Below are 21,965 nucleotides of genomic sequence, written 5' to 3' on the forward strand. Positions count from 1 at the left end.
TTGGCGTAGTAATTTTTTAATAAAAGTGTAAATTGAAAGCTGGAAAAGAAGAAAAATACATATTTATGTATACAAAAAGCGCCACAAAAAAGCTTATAAACATAGTAATAATATACTGGAAAATATCAAGGATAATGCATCTTTAAGAAGGGAAGCAATATCAAAATATTAAATTTGAAATAATATTGATGACTTTTCGGCAGAATAATAATTATCTATGAAAATTTAGGTGTAACATAAAAACTGGAAAAAAAAGCGTCGCAATGAAAGCTAATTAACATAAAATAACACGATATTTATAATGACTTTTTATTAAGGTATTTGTTTATATGCTAATAATATTTAGCATAAAGTTTTAATGTTTTTTTAAATAACAATTAAAAAATATATCTTCTTTCATTTCTCTTTGGAAGAATAAGTAACATGTGAGTTCCTTGTAGGACCCATTGGGAAAAAAATAAATATTTTACGTGAATGATACGTGAATATTAAATAATAATAATCCTTTCATTTAATATTTGCTATTTTCTTCTATTGGCTGTTTTCATATTATATTCACTTTTTACCTTAGATTTTACATAAAACCCATATGTTCATAATTTTACTTTTTACATTTTTCCAGTATTTTTTAAAGGAAAAATAGCCTGAAACCATTCCAGGACTAATAAGTAGCTTTCTAAAATGTAAAACACAATCGATATAGAAGTTCTGAAATCTTAATCTTCAATCAAAATAACCTTAATCCTATAATATAAAATAATAGCATTTTTTGTTCTCGGAAATTGGTGGTCTGAATGGCTTGTAATTTCCAGGGAAGCACTGTAATGTCATAAGGTAGTTTTATACTAATTTTTCTGACCTAAAGTCCCCTATAGGTAATATAATAGGATTTACTGGAAAGGGAAACATATATTACAAAAAAATAAACGTTAGACCAACCAGTTAGGGACAATTTCACCCAGGTTTGATAACTTTTTTAACAGCTTTTTACGTCATGAACATAGTTATTTAGATTAATCTTATTGTAATATTGTTATTATTTAGATTTTGGAGTTATAAGTTGCTGGGCCTCGAACCCTATTGGAACCATGGATGGACCCTGCATGTACAACCTGCATGAGGCTGACACGTCCACCACAAAGTTGGAGTGTAGTGTACAGAATCAGACCCTGACAACCCTCCTTGTTTCCTGCGCAGCCAGTAAGCCTCATAATCCTGACCAGTTTCTCTACCATCTAGAGGTGATTTCATTATTGATTGATTGCAAAATATTAAAATTATGCGCGGCATTTAAATACAATCGCCAATCGCGTTGTTGAACACTAGTAAGCTACATAATCCTGAGCAGTTTCTCTTCCATTTAGAGGTAATTTAAGTATTGATTGATAGTAAGATATTAAAATTATGTGGGGCATTTTAATCTATCTGCACCAGCCGTTGTGCGCTGTTGAACACTAACAGTTTTAATTAGAGGAAATTTCATCATTGATTGATTGCAGCATAATAAAATTATGCTCAGCAATTTATAGGTGACTATCGGCTTCGCCCTATGAGGTAAGGGGAAGTCAACTCTACTATTTAGAATTTGTTTTAAAAAATAGACACTGCTACAGGTTACCTACTGCAGCATTTGTTAAAAAAATAGGCACTGCTACAGGCTACCTACTGCTACAGCCTACCCAAAAAAATGGGGCAGGGGATTTTTTGTTTTTTGGGGGGTTGGGGGTGTCCCACTCCCCAAGAAAATAGCTCAAAACCACCACAGGACCAGTAGGTATATTCCCTGAAGTGTAGAATCCAATCGGTTTAGTGGTTACTGAGATCTTAAGCTTCAGACAGACAGAGAGACATCGTACTACTTTGTATTATAGATTATTGATTGATTGCAAGTATTGAAACTATCGGCGTCTTTTAAATTAAGTTTTACTGATAACAAAATTATTATTCCTTCATAAATAATTTATTTAATATTACAGTTAATTTGTATTTGTTAATGCGCTACTTAATTTAATTTTTTAAAGGCATCTAAAAAAGCACAAACAAAAAGAAAATGTGGATAGAAAGATAGAAAATAACATAAACAAGAACAAAACAATAGCAAAGTGTGTCTCTCTTTAATTTCTTTGGCAATTAGGCCAAAACTTTGGCCAAAAGTTGCCTTCTCAGCCCCAAACTTTGCCAAGTTAAGCTGGGTCTAAGGACATTTATTTTCTGTGTCATGAAAGCAAATAAGTTTTTTTTATACATATGATATATTTATATTTATTTTAAATAATGTGATTTCTGGAGTTTACAAATATTTAGTAAAATATACAAAGAAAAAGATATTTCAGTTTCAATAAATCGTTTATATTTTTTAAACAGCATTTTAGAGGTTCTTTGCACTTTTATTTTTAAAACATACTCATATTACTGGCTATATGTCACCACTAATGTTATAGCAGCTGTGCTTATGATTAAAGATTGAAGTGTAATTCTACAATATCTTATTTCTATTGAACCACTTTTATGGCAACTTTAGGGAAGAACAATTATATTACAAGACATTTTCTCTCCAATAGTTGTCAAAATTATATATAAATGCACTAGATAAAACAAAGATGTAATATTCCATTAATAAATCCTTATAATAAAGTAACAGGATATACATTCTACATGTGTCTGTGTGTACTAAGGGATCTCACTAACCACTGAACCGATATGGTTCTCCTTTACATGGTAGCTTCTCATAGAACCTGGTAAGGTTTATAACTATTTTGGAGGAGAGTACCACCACCGCCCTAGGAGATATCACACCTAGAAAATAATAAACCCCGCTCAAATTTTTTTTGCTTTTTCTTTAAAAATCTGCAATTGAAAGAGAGGGTTTGACTCCCCCCCACCCCCCCCCCCCCAACCCAAGGGTCCCTGGATGCCTCTAGGGGCGTAGCCGCTGCTAGTAAGCAATAAACTAATAGCATAGATTTAATATAAAAAAAAATAAGGCAGGCTATTAAACATAATCCATTTCATAATTTAATCTTAACTTTAAACTAAATAGAAAGACGGACTTAACGGTTTCTCTCGAATTCAAATAAATTTAAAGATAAGGAGTGGGGGTGGTAGTAGTTTATGTGTGTTAATGGTTTACTTTAGGTTAGGTTATTTTGGGTAAGGGTAGAACACTTAATCTTAATTTGAAAGGTGTCTAAAAAAATGCGTGTACTTTTATATCAAAAATAATGCACTGGCTTGAAGACTTAATAAAATATTTTTGGTTATTTTTAAACCTATAGTTTCTTTCTTTTTAATATGTATGATAACAAATGTTGCTAATTTTTATTACAAAAAAAAACTCTCCTGAAATATAATTTACTCTAAATCATATTCTATATGTGGTAAAATATGTTGTAGTTTACATACATAGAATGCACATTTCCTGAAAGTTTTGTTAATTTTTATTTAAAAATGTGGATTTTATGGCCATTTAAAAGTAGCATAACGCTCCAGGTACTTATTATTCGGGTTAACGTGTCAACGGCCTTTCTAAAGCCAAAAAAAGGCGTAAGTACGCTTATTATCTGTATCAATTTGTGTTTGGAGTAAAAAATGTACATTTCTGAATAAATATGGATTTTTGATGGATCCAGCAGCCACCAGAATTGATGGATCAAAAAAGTGAAAAAAGATGTCTATTTGTACCTTTTGAAAAGTCAATCTGAAGATAAATGAAATATTATTTTTAAATATTTGCTATTCTTGTAGGTGTTTTTGTCACTGAAAATTCTAGTATGACTTTTACATTATTATTAAAACACACCAGATGAAATTGTTGCTCAACTGTTATGCAAAAAGCGGTTTCCAATCACATCTTCATGAAGTTTTTTTTTACCTTTTTGGAGACAAAGTAGTGTTCTCCAAAAAGAAAAGTTATTGTGTGTGTGAGTGTTAAATTATATGAAACCTTTTTATAATACATAGCAAAATAATTTTGTGGCGAAAAAATCAAATTTTGATTGGTTGGTTCAAACTAGCATTGTCCAAACTTTTCCTGTTGGACAAATTTCGTGTATCATTAAAATGTAATCAAATGAATCGTCTATTATCTCATCTTTAAGGTATCTACACTGACGGAAGGTATGGGACACTATGCAAAGCTTTGTTTGTTGCATTAGCTTTTCCAACTTTATTCATGTATGTCAATTAAGCAGCGTTAAAGGAATACATTTAATTTTTTTCTTAAAATTAACTTAGTTTCCTTCAGAATAGCCAAAAAATCACAGTTTAAAAAATTTAAGGAATAAAGAGGGGGGGGGGGGGGTATTAGGAAGAAGAAGGATAAATAAACACTTCCTCATTTAGCATGTTGGTAATATTTCTTTAGAAATGTGCAAAGGTAACGAGCAAAATTTTTTTGTGGTTTTTTTTATAGACTATAAAAGAAAACATCATTTTTTAGCGTTGAACGTTAACCATTCACCCTTGAGTGATGAGGATTGAAATACAATGTTTTTGTAGAACATACAATTCTTTTATGTCTGACAATTAATTAAATTAGTGTTATATTACATAATTATTTAACATTATGTCATACTATGAATAATTTGGGTGCAACAACAACAAATCTGTTTTTTGGGGTTACCTTAAAAATGTACTATAAGATTCCAAAATTTAAATCCAAATTGTTGGTATTTGCTTCAAGGCACTAACTTCATTGATAAATAGCCCCCAAATGACATTTTGTATGATTAAGTAAAATACAAAAAAAAACATGGACTAAGTGAGTTATAGTTCAGTTTTAACAATTAAAAAAAATAAAGAGAATATGAGGTAAATCATAAAAAAATTTATAAAAGTAAGAGAATAAAAAAAAAATATGTATTTTAAAGTAAATTATATACTGAATGCTCAATAATGCAGGACATTTTCACTAAAAAATTCAGCTGTGTATCTTAAATAGCAACCGAGAAAATACACTTTCCCCAAAGCTTAAGAACGTACTGACAGATGGACAGATATAGTAAATAATATGAAAGCTTCGCTTCTTAAAATCATTAGTGTAAGAAGGTAAGGATTATATATAACTGTCTTTCTACGAACAATAATTTTAATCTTCAAAGGGAGTTTTATATGTTTATTATAATTAATATGTGATCCATTGTCCAATCTTTGTTTCATGATGGTTAGGTAGATTAATAAGATTAACCTGTATAAATTAATTAACACTAAGTATTCATTCATGTAAGCCATTTCTTTAGTCGCGAAGCTATTCTATAATAAGCCATCTGTTGGTCCGGCCTAGGCATTTACAAAAATTATTTTATCTGTAAGCTACGTTAAAATGGAGACACACAGAAAACTGTCCCGAATTTGTATTAATTTTGGTGAACAAGACTCCAGTGACGTCATATTTTTCTTTCCCGAAAAAGGGAAGGGGGGAAGAAAATCTCTTCAAAAGAGATGGGGAAAACCCCCTTTTCTCCCATCTCTTTTTTCTTCCCCCCTTCCCTTTTTTTTCTTTCCCCCTTCCCTTTTTCGGGAAAGAAAAATATGACGTAACTGGAGTCATGTTCCTCAAAATTAATACAAATTCGGGACAGTTTTCTGTGTGTCGGAATTAGGTCCGTTTTTGCAACAGATAAAAAAATAAAGTTTATCTAGACGTACAAACTAGAAAACGTGAATTATTGAGTAGCTTTGCTGATAAAATACAAAAAAAAACATATTTTAAAGAAAATTTTGTGACTAAAAAATATCTGTATACATATAAATGAAAAAAGGTGCTTTCCCTTAAAATTCCTAACGAGCTCCTAATCCATCTCTCTCTCTCTATTTCTCTCTCTCTCTCTCTCTCTCTCTCTCTCTCTCTCTCTCTCTCTCTCTCTCTCTCTCTCTCTCTCTCTCTCTCTCTCTCTATCTCTCTCTCTATATATATATATATATATATATATATCTCTCTCTTATTTTTAAAGGAATTAAAAATTAGGAGGGGGGCTTATACCCGCAGGACCCTAATTCTGCGGGGCTATATAGTACTCAAAATAACCTTTTCTAACCTTCCCTAAAGTAACAAACAATAAAAAAACACCCGCCCCTTATTTCTATTTAATCTAAAAATTAGGTTGGGTATTTGCTCGACAAGTCACTTTGAGGGAAATTGCCTGAGAAGCAGATTTAAATCTTTAAAATGAAAAGTCACAGAGAGAGAGAAAACTGTCTTTGAAGTTTAGAAATATTATTTTTCCATTCATTTCTACATAAAATATTAAAATATTCTTGGTTGTTGGACTTGGAATAACAAGGATAAGTATATATATAAGTAGTGCACCAATTTGATTTCATAATTTGAGAAATAGTTTGAATTATATAGAGAAAAGTAAGCCTATATATCTCAATTGTTGCTTTGCCCCTAGCCTCTAAGGGAAGACGAGAGAGGTAAGAAAAATTGCTTAAAACCACCACATTACAATTATTAAGCTTCCCTAAAAAGTACAACCAATTCGGACCTACAATATCTGAGATATTAAGCTTCAGACAAAAAAAAACATATATTTTTTGATATGGGATTATTAACATTAAGAATCTATTAATAAAATTATTTGATAGATATGAACCTAGATTTATATAAGTAGACCTAAATACATGGAGGTAGGGGACTGTAAATTATACTTGTTTTGTAAAAAAAACATTCTCTCCTTAGTTAGCTTAAAATCATCAGTTAATCTTGATTGGGTTGTACAAACCAGCATTGTAAAACTTTCCATTAATGATATTAATCTACAGATGGGGTTACTGTGATTTCCATGAATGAAAATGCTTTAAATTGTTCTCCATTGTCTTATCCCTGAAGATCCCTGTCTGTATAGCTTATTGATAAACTGTAAACTACGTCGGTGATTCATCTTTTATAGTAAAGGAGGAGTGTTTATAAAACAACAAACAAACAAAAAATAGCGCAACTACAACGTTATTAAGATCTACTTGTCATACTTGTTTGTCCAACATAGTATTGTAGTCTTAATATGATTAGAACAACCGTTAAGTCGATAATATAAATGGATATTGAATACTTTGATATATTCTCAAGGTAAAATCTGTCTTCAATTTGGGTTGTTAATATGGACCTTCAGTAGGAGAAGAGGGGATGGGGGATTTTGTTATATTAGCCAGCTGAGAGTATCACATGAAAATGTGGTGCAACATCCAAGTAATAATATATCGATTATAATTTGTAAATCATGATCACTTTAATTTAATGCATAGATAGTTGACACTAATAACTAATAAGAATACTTTTAATTCAATTCAATTATTACCACTTCCATATAGTTAGTCTAAATTGATTGAAATGTTTAGGTTATATTGTATAAATCACTGAGAATGTTGATAATTTTCAAGGATCTTAAGGGAAAAGACAATTAACTATAAATCATAATTATAATAAACAAAATTGACCCTCTGGAGATTAATATCATCGAGAAAAAAAAGTTTTAAAACCCAATCAACAAAGTTTTCAATCCAAAGACTGAGAAATTATTTTTATCAATATAATTTTCTAGTGTCTCCTCGCTCCCTGATATATTTAGTTGAGAGGGATTTTTTTTTCCTGGTGGTAAAATTGTCTGTGAGTGATGGGGGGTAATGGCGGGGGGGGGGGGATGAATTGGCCTTTCAGAGATTTGATTGTGTTGCTGTGAATGATTATGTTAGATGTTATGGTGGGGTTTCTTCACTCCCGCATTTTTCATAATAGCCACACAATATTCTCATACTTTTCCTCCCATTATTGAAATAGAAAAGTAACACAGGTTCCCTACTGGTCCAACATAGGTATAGTCAAGCTCCTCATAGGTCCAGTTGAATTACATTAAATAAACTAAGACAGTTATATGTATCCAGTAGTCTGAAAATGTACGCAAGTCTAGATATTATGGTTAGATGTTATCCCCGCATTGCATTGAAACAGGAACAAAATATCTCAATACTTTTGATATACATTTTAGTGGTAAGCGTTTAGAAATATATTTGTAAAATCGAGCGTACTCAACTTACAAAATCATACCTTGAATTAACTGCCAATATCATGACTTCAACATTTTCTCCTATTGTCACTTTAGGTTATGTAAAACCAGTTTTTATGATAACATCTTAGCGGACATGATTTTACACTTTAAATAGAAGATATAACAGTTTTTTAAGACACTCTGCTTTACAGGCGTTTTTTTTTTTGGGGGGGGGGGGTAAAGAATAGGGGGGAATAGAATTTAAATTCTTTGGCCCAATAGAAAAGGATTTGATACATGTGCGACTCTGAGATACTTTTAAGTTGTCCTTAGATGTGCATCAATTTATAGTCCAAATTGTTTTATCACTAGTGATACCGAATCCACCCCCCCCCCCGCCCCCCCTCACAGATTTGATAGTTCATAATCTGATTAAATTAGAAAATAATAATAATTTGATTTATTTAAATCTTTATTTTTAAGCTTGCTGTAAATCCCAATGGTACCCAAAGTTTTATAACCACGTTGTCTTATTCGTTTGCTCAAAAACTGTTGTTCTTAAGTTGAAATATGTAATATTCCATCACTACTTATGAACATAAATTTTCCTATTTATATAATATTTCAACAATCAACCAATATATAAGAAATTTATAAAATTCTCCCCTTCAATTTGATTTATCTATTCTAAAGCAAATAATAAATATTTGATTTCTCAATCCAATATTAAAAACTAGAATCAGTTCTACATTGATTTATTTTATTATTTGGGATAAAGTTAAAGTTTTTCATATCTATCTTTCTACTTTATCTATCTACTAGAGGCTAAGCCCTGAAAAGTTCTCTAGGAACACTTGAGAGAAGAGGGAGTGAATCCTTCACTTTCAATTTCAATATTTGAAATAAAAAAAAATAAAAAAATGGGGTGGGGTATTTTTCCAGTAGTGATCTTTCTTGGAAGGGTGTAAAGTACCTAAAAAAAGTGTTTAACCTTCCCTTGGCACAAAGTGTAAAAGGAGAACCATAATAGTAAGGCGTTAGGGTTAGGCATAATGGTTAGATCCTTCGTTACCCAAAGACAGACACGCAGATAGACATCATGTTACCTTTATATAATGATCTATGAGTAATTATCAATTCTTTAATTTAGATTCGAGAAAGAGATGGGGGAGAACTTGTACAAAATCTTACGTCTTCTTCACCCTGGTTCTTCATACAGGTAAATATATTTTTTGTTGATCTACTTTGGATTTTGTATTCTTATTTTAGGATATACAGTGTGTTTTTTTTATGAGAACTTTTTTGAAAGCAATTTTACCCCACTTATAGTTATCAGAATTTAATGATTAATAGCTTATTTTCTTTGTTTTTTAATGCAATTAATAGAACAACAAAAAATATTTCAGTTTTTATTTAAAAAGTACAGTAAAATCTAAAATTCAAAACTTAGGTGTCAACATCGAAAAATGGTTTTAGCGCATTTTTCTTATGCTCAAATGTTCAACCTTTTGCAAGAATGGCTGCTAAACACTTCAAAGTTGAGATATAGAGCTAAAAAAGTATACAGATACTATTAGGGACATGTACTAAGACATATCAAAATTTAAAGGCCATCTCTCAACCAGGGAGGGAGTACTGGCCCCCCAAAGACGACAACAGAAAATCCAATTTTTTTCTTGCAAAGGGTAGAAGATTGAGGCATAAGAAAAATGCGCTAAAACCATTTTTCGATGTTGACACCTAAGTTTTGAAATTTAGATTTTACTGTACTTTTTAAATAAAAACTGAAATATTTTTTTGTTGTTCTATTAATTGCATTAAAAAACGAAGAAAATAAGCTATTAATCATTAAATTCTGATAACTATAAGTGGGGTAAAATTGCTTTCAAAAAAGTTCTCATAAAAAAAAAACACACTGTAAATTAAATCCTTGTTCTTATTTCCTTTTTGTTAAGGCTCGGCAGCCGTTCGTCAGCCTCAGTGAAATCAGCATTTTATAACTTAAAAATTCAGCTGGATGTCTAAACTGTCGAGCCCTACTTTTTGTATTGATTAGAGTGATCTCATGTTTTGGGAATGGGATACAAATGATTAATGATTAAAAATAAAATGAGTTTAATTTCCTTATACTTTCATTAGCGTATGAAAAAAACATGCAAGACTCAAATCTAAAAATAAAGTAGTATTTCTTTATAATATATACTCAATAATGTTGGAAATCTTAACGAGAAAATTCAACATTCATCTTTCATAGCAGCTCAGCAAATCAAATTTCTACATCAAACAAACAAAAAACTTGTATATTAGCTATCGCTACAAAAAAAATGTATACCTTATTGATTGTGGTAAGGGACACACAGAAAACTGTCCCGAATTTATATTAATTTTGAGGAACAAGACTCCAGTTACGTCATATTTTTCCTTCCCGAAAAAGGTAAGGGGGAAAGAAAAAAAAGGGAAGGGGGGAAGAAAAAAGATATGGGAGAAAAGGGGGTTTTCCCCATCTCTTTTGAAGAGATTTTCTTCCCCCCTTCCCTTTTTCGGGAAAGAAAAATATGACGTCACTGGAGTCTTGTTCCTCAAAATTAATACAAATTCGGGACAGTTTTCTGTGTGTCGTGGTAAGGGTATGAAACATAAAATGCTGTCACTATATTTATTTAAAACATTATTACATCTAGAGAACTCATAAAAATAATATATCATAATTATGCTATAAGAGTTAGATTTTGTAAAAAGAGCTATATGTATAAGCTATTAGGCCAAATCCAATAATTTTTAAGCTAGCCAAAAAGTTAGCGTTTCCTAAGTTTTACATGGTCCTTAATATTTTTTTTTGTGATACCAATTGTTAACAATTAACATTAATGGTAACTCCTAAAGCGATTAGCATAATGTTGACATCAAAGCATTTTCATGTTCGAGTCTCAAAATTGTAAAAATGTCTTTTGTTAGCGTCCTGTATTAAATCAGTTTGTAACAGATATAAATACAAAAAAAATCTGATTTGCTTTCTGTTTTGTGCTTCAATTGCTAATGTTCTTTTGGCGACTATTATGATTTATCGAACTTCTATCTAATGAATTTTGTAATGCCATGTTTAGAAATTGAAAAAAAACGTAATGCTGTTTGCTATATATATAGTGTAACTAATAAATATCTAATAAAAAAGTTATAACTTATATTTGTGGTTACTTAAGTATGGTCGTGTTTTTTGTTGCTGTTCGAACAAACCAACAAAAGTATAAACATAATGATATTTATGAACACTTTCTCGCATTCGTAGGCTTTAAAGCAGTTGAACAGTATCCAAACTTTGGCACATAATTTTAATTTACAAAAAAAAATAATTTTGTTTATCGTAACTGAGGATGAACATTAGTGTATTGTCCACTGTCTTATCCTGCATATTTTTGTCATAAAGATATTTTTATGGCATAATTTGTTGATATAATAACTTCACAAAACATATTGCTTAAATAAGCGTTTTTGCTACAATGATTTAACACCTTACTTTTTATTAATGTACCTTTACTACAAACAAAAGAAAAAACAACAACTAAAAGTTTTTTCATTGCATAGCTATTCTATAATTACAATATGTCTGCCAGTGCGATTAATTTTTATTTTATTGTTTAATATGACTGTTAATAATGCAATGTTTGAAATGAAAGCTGTATCCTTATATAAATGTAACATAATATCTTTCTGTCTGTACCGAGGATTTTTGCAAACAGTAGATTCGATATGGTTCTCCTTTAAATTGATAAATTCACTGAGTGAAAAAGTCTTTGATACTTCCCAGCTATTTATTGAAATATATTTCGGTGGACATTGCACCCTCTTCAGTCTAAATGACATAAATCATATTAATTTAATTTACATATTAAAAGATAGGTAAAAATAAAGAAATTTGTAGAAATATAAAGGCAGAAAATGTTGCTAAAAAAAGAAGAAAATAATATGATCAACCTTGAGTTTAGTTGGATGTTAAAAGTAAACTGAAAGGAATTTTTTTAGCCTTTAAATTGTTGCTTCTCATAGGTCCTGGAAAGATTTATAGCTATTTTAAGGGAGGATATTATCACCACCCAAGAGAAATCGCCTCTAGAAAAGTAAAAATAATAGAAAAGTCCCGCTAGGGTAAAGAATCTCTTTCTTTTTAAAACTAAAATTAAAATTGGTGGGGAGATATTTTTTTTATATGTTACCTGTTTAAGAAATATATAAGATAACCTTTAGATTCCTTAACTTTTAATATATCAAAGTGCATAGAAAGTCAAACATAAGAAAAAAGGTTCCAAAACTTTATAAAGTAGTGCTACCCCTCTTCAATTATGGTATGTCTGTAAGTTTATCCCTATATCTTATATATCCTCTAGAGTACGGAGTACGTCATTAGCTATTTAAGTTAATGGTGCTTATGTGGCCAATTTTTATGTAGACAACCAACTCTTTGGTACTTATTGTCATGATTCAGAAATGGTAAAACTTGAAATAGTTTGAATAATTAATCCTATATCGAAAAAAGGTTCCACAACAAACGTCTTACATTGCTTGTTTCTAGCACCATTTAATGTTTCAATATTGTCTATTAATCTCCTTAATTCTCTTTATATTACTTTACTTTCAATCGTTGGCGTGTGGTAGAGCGGTGTAGGGGGGTGTCAAAACCCTCCCTGAATTTTATATTGGGAAGGCATGCCTTCCCCTTTTTTCTCCCCTTACACATTCCTGTTGAATTGCTCTGTATATCATTGCTTTCAATTATATAGGTTGTTATGGCTACGCTACTTAAGATTTATGTTTTCCTTGTTTTAAAATTGTTTGACCTACAAACTTTAGTCTACCTTCATATTTTTAGCTGTCTAAAATTGAAAGCTTTTTTTCCCCACGCGCACGCAATAAATGTTCTATAACATAATTTATTTTTCGTAGCAAAGCTTCTTTGAAGTAAAAATAAGTCTGTACGTCTGACTGAAATTTTGCTTTCTTTGATGTATATTACGTAATTGTTTTTTTTTAATATTAATTCTTTTTCTTTAAACTTTAAATAGTTTTTTCATGGATATTATTTTTCTAGTTAAGAAAAAAAGAAGTTTTTTTTATTATTTTTCTCACATCTAATGTTTCATATCTTATATTATTATAGAGCTACTCTATAACTAGAGTATGTCCGTACATGTAAGCAAGCATTAATTCGTCTGTCGCTTATATAACAACAATAAGATATTATAGTCTACAAGTTAATATTTTTTTAATTTACAATATATATACTTCTTAAAGCTATTACATTAACGACATTTGCTATTTGTTTCACATTAGTAGTTTGTACAGCCCAATCAATATTTAATAAAAATTCAAGCCAACTTAAAACTTGTAATCCTTTGGGTACCAGTAATAATTACAGTCCAATGTCTCCTCCCTTCCTGGCTAATTCTCTTATATCAAAAATTGTAAAGAAAGTTTCTGTAATAAAAAAGAGTTGTCTGAACATAAGTTTTTATTATTTCTGAGTGCTTTACCAAATTTTTACTGCATTGTTTTTTACTGTTTTTTCATAATTATTATTCTTAAAAAATGTAAAAAGATAACATTAAAATAAAATTTAGGTAAACATTAGCACAATTTTAATATTGCAAATTAACAATGAATGTACAGCAGAAATAGTTAAAAGTAATCAATGAGAATATAAATAATTTTACCAATTAATCTATTAATCAATTTTTATAGAATCTATCCCCTTATAAACAACGCTTTGGACGAAAACTAACTTTATATTATATTTAAATAAATTTTCAGGGTCTGATCTAATAGGTTTAATCTAATAACCATTTTTATAATCTAATTGTATCTTATACATTAATCTAAAATCTTTTATTTTTAATCTAGCCTTTAGTTCTATTGATTTATTTTCAGGATCTACCCCCTGATCTGTCAGGCTCCGGACTAAATCTAACAATCTACACTTCAGAACCCTCAGGAATATAAAATTAAAACTTTACATATTAAATTAAACTAAATTATTATTATTCCTAAATAATTATAATAAAGTTTGAACTTAGTATAGCATTTGACTTTATGTACACTTTTTCACTGAAATAAAGTTTTTGATAACAACGTAGAGCCAGACCTTTATCGCAGGCACTACTATCCAAACTATTGTAGACAACTATCCCTTTGATTACAAAACCTTTATCTGAGAGTCCTAACAAGGCATATTTTTAGCCAAGGCATTTACCCTACTCTTAATCGCGCATCTGACATAAAGCGGTAGGCGCAACCTATTACGTTTATATTTATGGCATTGTTAGGGCTGATATTCGAACCCAACACTTCAATACGATGGTTTTAATTCTATAAAACTGCAGGGTCCGGAGGAGCACGTCAAACTTTAGCTGTTTTTTCTTCAAAGGTAACATATTTTTTTCAGTTCAATGATATATCTATTTATCTTTATCATTCTTCTAGCGGTTTCTTCTCTTACCTAGAAGCCTATAGAGAGACTTCAGATTTGTTTATTTTTTTTGGTAGGGGGCCATCTTTTTTTGGGAGTGTTCAGCGGTTAGCTAGGCCCTTCGCTACAGACAAAAAATACTTGTTTGAATTATTATTCTTTATTTTACTTTCTTTTATTACAAGCGGATGCGTCCATAGCATCAGAAGAGGAATTCAATAAAATAGCCTAAAACCCTCCAAAGTCTTAAATTGTAAATAAATAGCCTAATACTATCCCGTAAGCTTTGTGGAGATGTCCTAAAATGAAGAACCTAATCGTTTCAGTAATTAGCATCATACAAAGAAGTACTTTATATGACAGAATATAACTTTTCTCTTCTATGTATTTTTCTCTCTCTTTTTGTTGTACATTAAAATCAAATATACCCAGCAGTTAGTGAGATTCTAAGCTTCAGACGGACAGACATCCTTGTGAATAAGACAATGAACGAAAATTGATGTACACTCGCAAGTATGAAATAATGAAATACTGGTGTAAAAGTTTGGACATAACTGGTTTGTACAACCAAATGCAGATTTGATACCCAAAGTTTCACTTAATGGATGAGTGAACATGTTTTGGGGTAATGCCCTCCCCCCCCTCCTCCCCCTTGGAGCATATTAAGTACCTATCATTTCTATCTCCTCCCTTATTCACCCAAAAAAATAAATCAATAATCTATTTTTAATGATGAATTTTTTAGAAGGATATAACACCTTGAAATTCAATTACATAAATTTCCAAATACTTTCAAATTTTGTCCAACTTCGAGTGAGGGCTCAAATTTACACAACATTGGAACAATAAAATAAACAGATATTTGAAGTGACAAACAAAATTAATAAAAGATTTATATAAAAATTTATTATTAAAAAGCATTATATTAAGTTATTTAACAAAAAAAGATATGTAAGTAGTAAAGTTCAAAAATGTAAAACCAATTAAATATATAGTAGATACGAATTCATTATAAAACATCTATCTGTAAAAACAGGCGAGAAAATTTTTCTTAATATTCATTATACTTATTCTCCCATTTTAAGCATATGTAGAGGATTTCAATTTAGTTGTATTATGAAATTATATTTAGATTTCAATTATATTTGGATACAGTATGCAAATGGTGAGCATTCACATCCGCAAGTTTATTATTGTAACTAGTCATCAGAACAGCATACATTATCACTGCATGATAGCAATAGCTCCCCTTTCTTTTAATCTTTTTATTAAATACTCCTATTTTTAATGTTCATATCATTATCAGGTATCTTAATGGATAAGACTATGAGCGATAAACATAATTACACCTTTATATGGATGAAAATTATATGTTTCACAGGTCGTCATTAATGTTAAGCTTTGCCCCCTAAATTGCTCATAATCCCGAGACCTATACGAATTTCAAGAAAACTATCCAAAAAGTTTTATAGTAATGAATAAAATTTCGTTGCTATAAAACTTTGGATACCAGTGTAATTTACAGTCCAATGTCCCTCCCCCACCTTATAATACACTTTATTCATTGGAAATATGCGGATTTGAAGATTCACCTCTGCAAATAGACAATACAAATTATACAATATCAACATTCAACATTGCAATATTTCATTTCATAACTTATAATGGATAATATGGATAAATCTGTAAACATTTTGAAATCTATCTATCTATCTAGGTGGCAGAACTGCAAGCAGAAAGTGACATGGCTTCGTCCCTACCCCAAATCTATCTTCTAGGAGCAGGTTAGTTTATTTATACTTATTTTTTTCCTTTATTTTCTAACATTGATTAATTTAGAATAACTTTAAATTCGTTACAGAAAACTTTCTTTAAATTTTCTAATATAAAACGCATAAATATCTAAAAATCAAATTTGTGGAATTATTAACACATTAATTTATTACATAATTATCCTTTTGATCATAAATCATTTTTAAAAAAAGAACTATAGAATCCGGAAAATAATTAAGAAATAATATCAATAATTTCTAAACACTTTTTATCGTGTATAATATAAGTGTAATTTGTTATTCTATTGAATATTGCAGTTATAAAATCGATTAGTTATCGAGTATATTTTGTATAAACCCTTTAACCTACGATTGAACTATAGCACCTCCCCCTCCCCCTCTTTTAATATTTTTTTAGTCCATCTCAGAAAAAAAATAGCTGCATTTCTTGGGTAGTCAATTTGCGTAATATATAGCCGCAAAAAAAACTTCTTTAATAACAAGTTACTGAATACCTTTTCTCTTTCTATTGACAGAAAGACTATTATACTATTATCACCAAAATGGTAATTTATAAAAAATACAATACAATAATGATAGGAAAATAATTGATTTTTATGGTCTAAATACAGTATACAGTGGTGAAGATATTCTTTAACTTACTTGACTTTCCTTCTGTCTATCTGTCTGACCGTATGTCTGTTGGTCTGTATGGCCTTTACGATACAATTGAAATTTCTTGGCTGCTAAAAAAATATGTAGATGTCTTAATTTTTATAAAGATTCTTATTCCAAATGGAACTTTATTCTTTTTTCCTGATAATTAATAATTGTTATAAAATGTGGTTTTTCATTCTTGTTTAGTGTATAAATTAAGTTAAAATCAAAAATAATAATTCTTTAATTTTGTTTTGTACTCATATTATAATAATCTAATATACTAGGTTGCTTATGTACTTTAAGGTATAAATCGAAGGTCGATGAAAAAAAATACCCCTTCTCCAGTTCTAAATTATCATTTAAAAGTTCTGACACTGCTGCTTTGAATCAACCAATCAAATGCTTTTTTTCCCTTTGAGCTTTGCCTTTTGAATTCTGATCATTTAAATTTGATTAAACTTGCCCGAGCTAAATTGTCAAATTTTTATATCATTCTGGATTTTTAGGATTATTGAGCTAGACAAATTCATATAATTCTCCATTGACCTTTCCTTACATAATCGGGCGAAGCCACAAGTATGAAGAAGGGAGAGGGAAAGAATGCTATTTTTTGTAAATAATCTTTAATTATATATAATCATGGAAAATATAATACAATCAATAGGTTACAGTTTTTTTTATAGTTTTACATAAAGCGTCTGTACATTATTAGTTTTTAAATCTTAATTATCAGACAAATGTTATCTGGCCTATCAGTAATCTATTGACAATACCTACAAAAGCAATAACTTTTCCCAATACCTGCTTGTTTATAAACAAGCTGTTTTTTACTGGATATTGCCATAGATCGAGTCCCACTGACGTCAATTCTTTTTCTTCTCTACTTTTTGGTCATGTTAGAATTGTCTTATCGATTTTAAACTTTAGATGATGCTTCCTGTAAAAGTTAGGTACGAAACGTAGCAACTCTATCGAACTTTTTTTGAACATCAATGAATATTCCAATAATTTTTTTTGTCTTTTACGAGAAATTACGTGACATACTTGCAGACAGAAACAAACAAAGACACATCCTACTACTTGTGATATCTTTCTTGGACAAAATAAATAGATCCTTTGAACTAGATGTGTGAAATCAAATTTTGTTCCAGTGAGATACATGAAGGTTTTCTTGTGAATTAGAAAGGCTAAAAGCAATATATAGTTTTATAGATCTTGATTTTAGAAATGCAGTTTTTAAATAAATTAGAGTCGCTACGTACTTTTTGTTAAAAATTATATGATCATGGCTTATTGAGTTTAAGCTTAATTTTTCGGTCAGTCTGTCTGTAATAATGTAGGCAACTTTGAAGAAATATAGATTGTTTATATATTTATGCGCTTCATGGCATCCATGTTTATTTAGCCCTAGCGACTATCCCCATAAGAGGATTTTAGAGGCAATTGGAAAGGGGGAAGTCGACCCTCATATTTTGATTTTCAGTTTGACGTAAATTTCTTTTTTAAATAAGGGGGGTATTTACTACAGGGCGATTAACTTTGAATAGTGGAGGAACCCTTTCCTGGACATATAATAAGCTTTACCATATTAATCTTTACCATATTAATCTCTATAGAAACACTCAAAGATATAAATCTTTCTTTGTTTAAATAAGAGTTTTGCATAATATTCCCAAAACATGGAAATTACTTGATGTACCTAACTGAAATGTATTATGTGAGGAGAGTGTAAATTTCAAGTGTTAAATCTCATTTTTGGTGGACAATACAATTCTTGTAAAGACTACATATAGATAGATAGACAGAACAAGGATATTTATAGCCATATATGGCGAAGCTAAAAAGGTTTCTTGAAATATTTGATGTACAATGCAAAATACATTTACTTATTGTTTGCGCACTGACTGATATACTGTTGACGTACCACATACTATTGAATGCTGGAGGTCATTATATTGATACATGTTTAATTATGGGGAAATTATTACAAAACTTCATATTTTGTCTACCGATGAACTAAAAATATTAAGAAGTCGGGTTCAAGTTTCTATTGGAGAGAAAATGGAAAAATTAATTGTACAAACCCCTAAGTAATATAAGGGGGGGGGGAAAGAGATATGAATGGTCCAATTCCAAATTAATATAAATTTGTCTACCCCGAACTAATATTAGTCTGGGGTGTAGCTCAATAGTGTGTCTACTCCCGAAAGGACAATGTGGAAGGAGGGGGGTTCTCCAGTTTCTATGGAGGGAAAGTGCCTTGAAATTCAATACTGTGTCTATCCCAAAAATTAAGTATTGGAGGAAGTGAGTGGTCCAGTTTCTATCGGGGGGAAATTACCATGAAATTTGATATTGTGTCCACCCCTGAACTAAATTCATATAATTCAATTTTAAATCGTGTCAAGGTTAGAATGAGATATTTTGTGCTCAATTTCATTATTCGTTTTTGAACCTACTCTTTCTGTCCAAGATTGAAAACGGTCATTGTTGCATAAAAATGTTTAGGGTAACCTTCATCCCTTCAAATATCTTAGCCTCTAAAGTCTAGGGACCAAGCAATACAAATATCAAAGTAAAAGCTAGACAATCAATAATGCTAAATAAAAAACATTTGATTTAATTTACCACTAAAACTAAACTTATTTTCAATATTTTAAAAGGAAAAAAACAAAGTTTTTGCAGAATAAATTATTAATGATGAACAAATAGTAAATTTTACTATTATTGTTTTACTATGTTATTAAAATCTACCTATAGCGTGCTTATTCAACAAGGATTATAATTCACTTAAAAGGTAAGCTAAATAAGCTGATGGTCAGACAACGCATTTAATATTAAACAGTATCTAAAAGTATGAACAAAAATTCCGTATATAATAAATAGTAAAACTGCATAAATACAGATTTTTTTAATAAAGCCAAACTTGCATTTTATTTTGTAGTATTTTATCAAGAATTAAGTCTAACCTAACCTTATCATCCCCCAACAAAATATATTTCCTTATAAATTGCTACCCTGTCAAAACTGCTGGTATTCTATCGATATGCAATTTTAAGGGTGTATGTCGACTATTAGTTTTTTTTATAAAAGTGGTCATCACTGACATAATATCATCAGTATATTTACACTAGAGACTTATGTTAACATTATAACAACATACTCTTTCCTCCTCCAATCATTACCATGCCGACAGGGATAAAGTAAAGAAAAAGACATTGGCATGTAAATAATATGTTAACAATCATTGTTTTTTAAACTTTGGGTACTTTTATTGAATCTTGATTTTTAACAACTAGCAAGTGTCTAAACTAAATAATTTTTAGTCTACAGAAGGGATACTTTTGATAATCATGACCCTCAAATCAATTCATCATCCATTGTCTTATCCCCTTTGACCCCTGGGAATCTTACTTTTAGTCATTAATAAACAAATATTGAAAGGTCCAATCCTTTCAATCCTTGAGGTTGAGTAATTAAAAATTAATATTAATTAAAGGCTGCCATGTATTTATTTTACCTTATTGATATGGATTCAGTGTGAAGTTTTATAATTTGCATAAAAGTGTATTTGTATTCAAAACAAGAACGATTACGTCCATTTGTGGTGTTATAACCACTCTAAAGACAAATCAGGAAAGAAACATCTAAAAGTGCCTCCAAAAAATGACGTCATACAAGAAAATGACCAAAAAGGGGTCAGTATAAATTTTACCATTGGTCAATTACAATGTATACTGGCCTATCATTTGTCATTTTATTGCATGACTTTGGGGGCTTTTACTGAATTTTGATTGGTTGGTTTATTTTATGTGTCATCAGTGGGGATGTACATCAATTTATCAACCATTGTCTTATACCTTTAGATCACTGTAGACAAATGCAGAGCAGCAAAATGGAAGAACAGAAAAATGGACAGACAGAAGGAATGATAAAAAGACAGAATGAAGGACGGACTAATGGATATTAAGAGCAAGTACATATAGCTTAATGAATTCCCGTCACAGAAGAATATACGGACAAACCGACCATTTTGAAGTAAATAGTTTTGAATTCACTATCCACCTTCTGTATTTATGTTGATTTAATATAATTTACAAACACACACACAAAACAAAACACAATATGCCATGGTTCATAAATATCATCAATAGTCATTCAAAATTATTCAGGGTAAAATATTCTATCTTCAGAAATGTCTAGTAATGTTTTTAGGCCAACGATTAAGAAAGCGTTTTTATACATCGTAGTACCTATATAATGTACAGCCTTTCTGGTGCGTGCTGTCTAAAATTAAACGGTTAGAAATAAATAGCATACTGCTATGTGAGACGAATGAATAGTCATCAAAAATATTAATTTTGTCTTCTTCTGAAGAACACTTTACTGATGTCAACTCGACAAAAATTTTGTTAACTTTCTACTGCCGTGATACTTTTATTATTAATTAAAATTACTATAAATACCCCTGTAATATAAATTAGTATTGAAACCCTATCATTAGCTTCCAAGTAAAATTCATTATTAACAGTGCAAAATAATCAACAGTGACAACCATTAATAAAATGTATGACACACACCCAGTAGACCGAGAATGAACGCAAGGTTTAAAAAGTACGAGGTTAAATAACTTCACTTTATCTAAAAGACTAATTAACATTTGAATTTAAGAATCTCCTTGTTTCTTCATTCGCTAGTTTAAAAATCTATTTCCATTCCCAGCGTCATCCTTATAATAAAGTAACAGGATGTGTGTTTGTCTGTCAGTTTGTTTGTACTGAAGGATCTCGCCAACCGCTGAATCAATCGGGTTATCTTTAACAGAGTAGCTTCTAATAGGTCCCGGGAAGGTTTATAATTATTTTGGGGGAGGGTACCACCAAACCTCCCAAGAGAAATCACAAAAAACCGTATTTTTTTACTTTTCTCGATTTTTCTATAGAGTTCAACGCAACATATGCATGAGACATATTCTATTTATACAAAAAAAAACTTTTAAAGTGTCACTGGAGGCCTCTAGGGGCATAGCCTCTAGTAATAAATAAAATAACATATCGAACGTTTTGTTAAGTTCAAAGTGTCCAAAATTACCAA

General features: G+C 30.2%; 1 protein-coding gene across 1 annotated transcript in view; it reads left to right on the forward strand.

The window, feature by feature from the left end:
• The window catches only part of LOC145312566 (uncharacterized), a 105,257-nt gene that overhangs the window by 60,333 nt on the left and 22,959 nt on the right, over positions 1-21,965 (forward strand). Inside the window, exons 18-22 of the mRNA XM_080151822.1 lie at positions 1,045-1,241; positions 9,133-9,201; positions 13,902-13,962; positions 14,351-14,397; positions 16,157-16,223. Coding sequence (XP_080007948.1) covers positions 1,045-1,241; positions 9,133-9,201; positions 13,902-13,962; positions 14,351-14,397; positions 16,157-16,223 — 441 coding nt within the window. The remainder of the gene's footprint in view (positions 1-1,044; positions 1,242-9,132; positions 9,202-13,901; positions 13,963-14,350; positions 14,398-16,156; positions 16,224-21,965) is intronic.

The sequence above is a fragment of the Acartia tonsa genome, chromosome 2 (genome assembly GCF_053477335.1).
Source record: "Acartia tonsa isolate MP-2025a chromosome 2, ASM5347733v1, whole genome shotgun sequence".
Classification (NCBI taxonomy): domain Eukaryota; kingdom Metazoa; phylum Arthropoda; class Copepoda; order Calanoida; family Acartiidae; genus Acartia; species Acartia tonsa.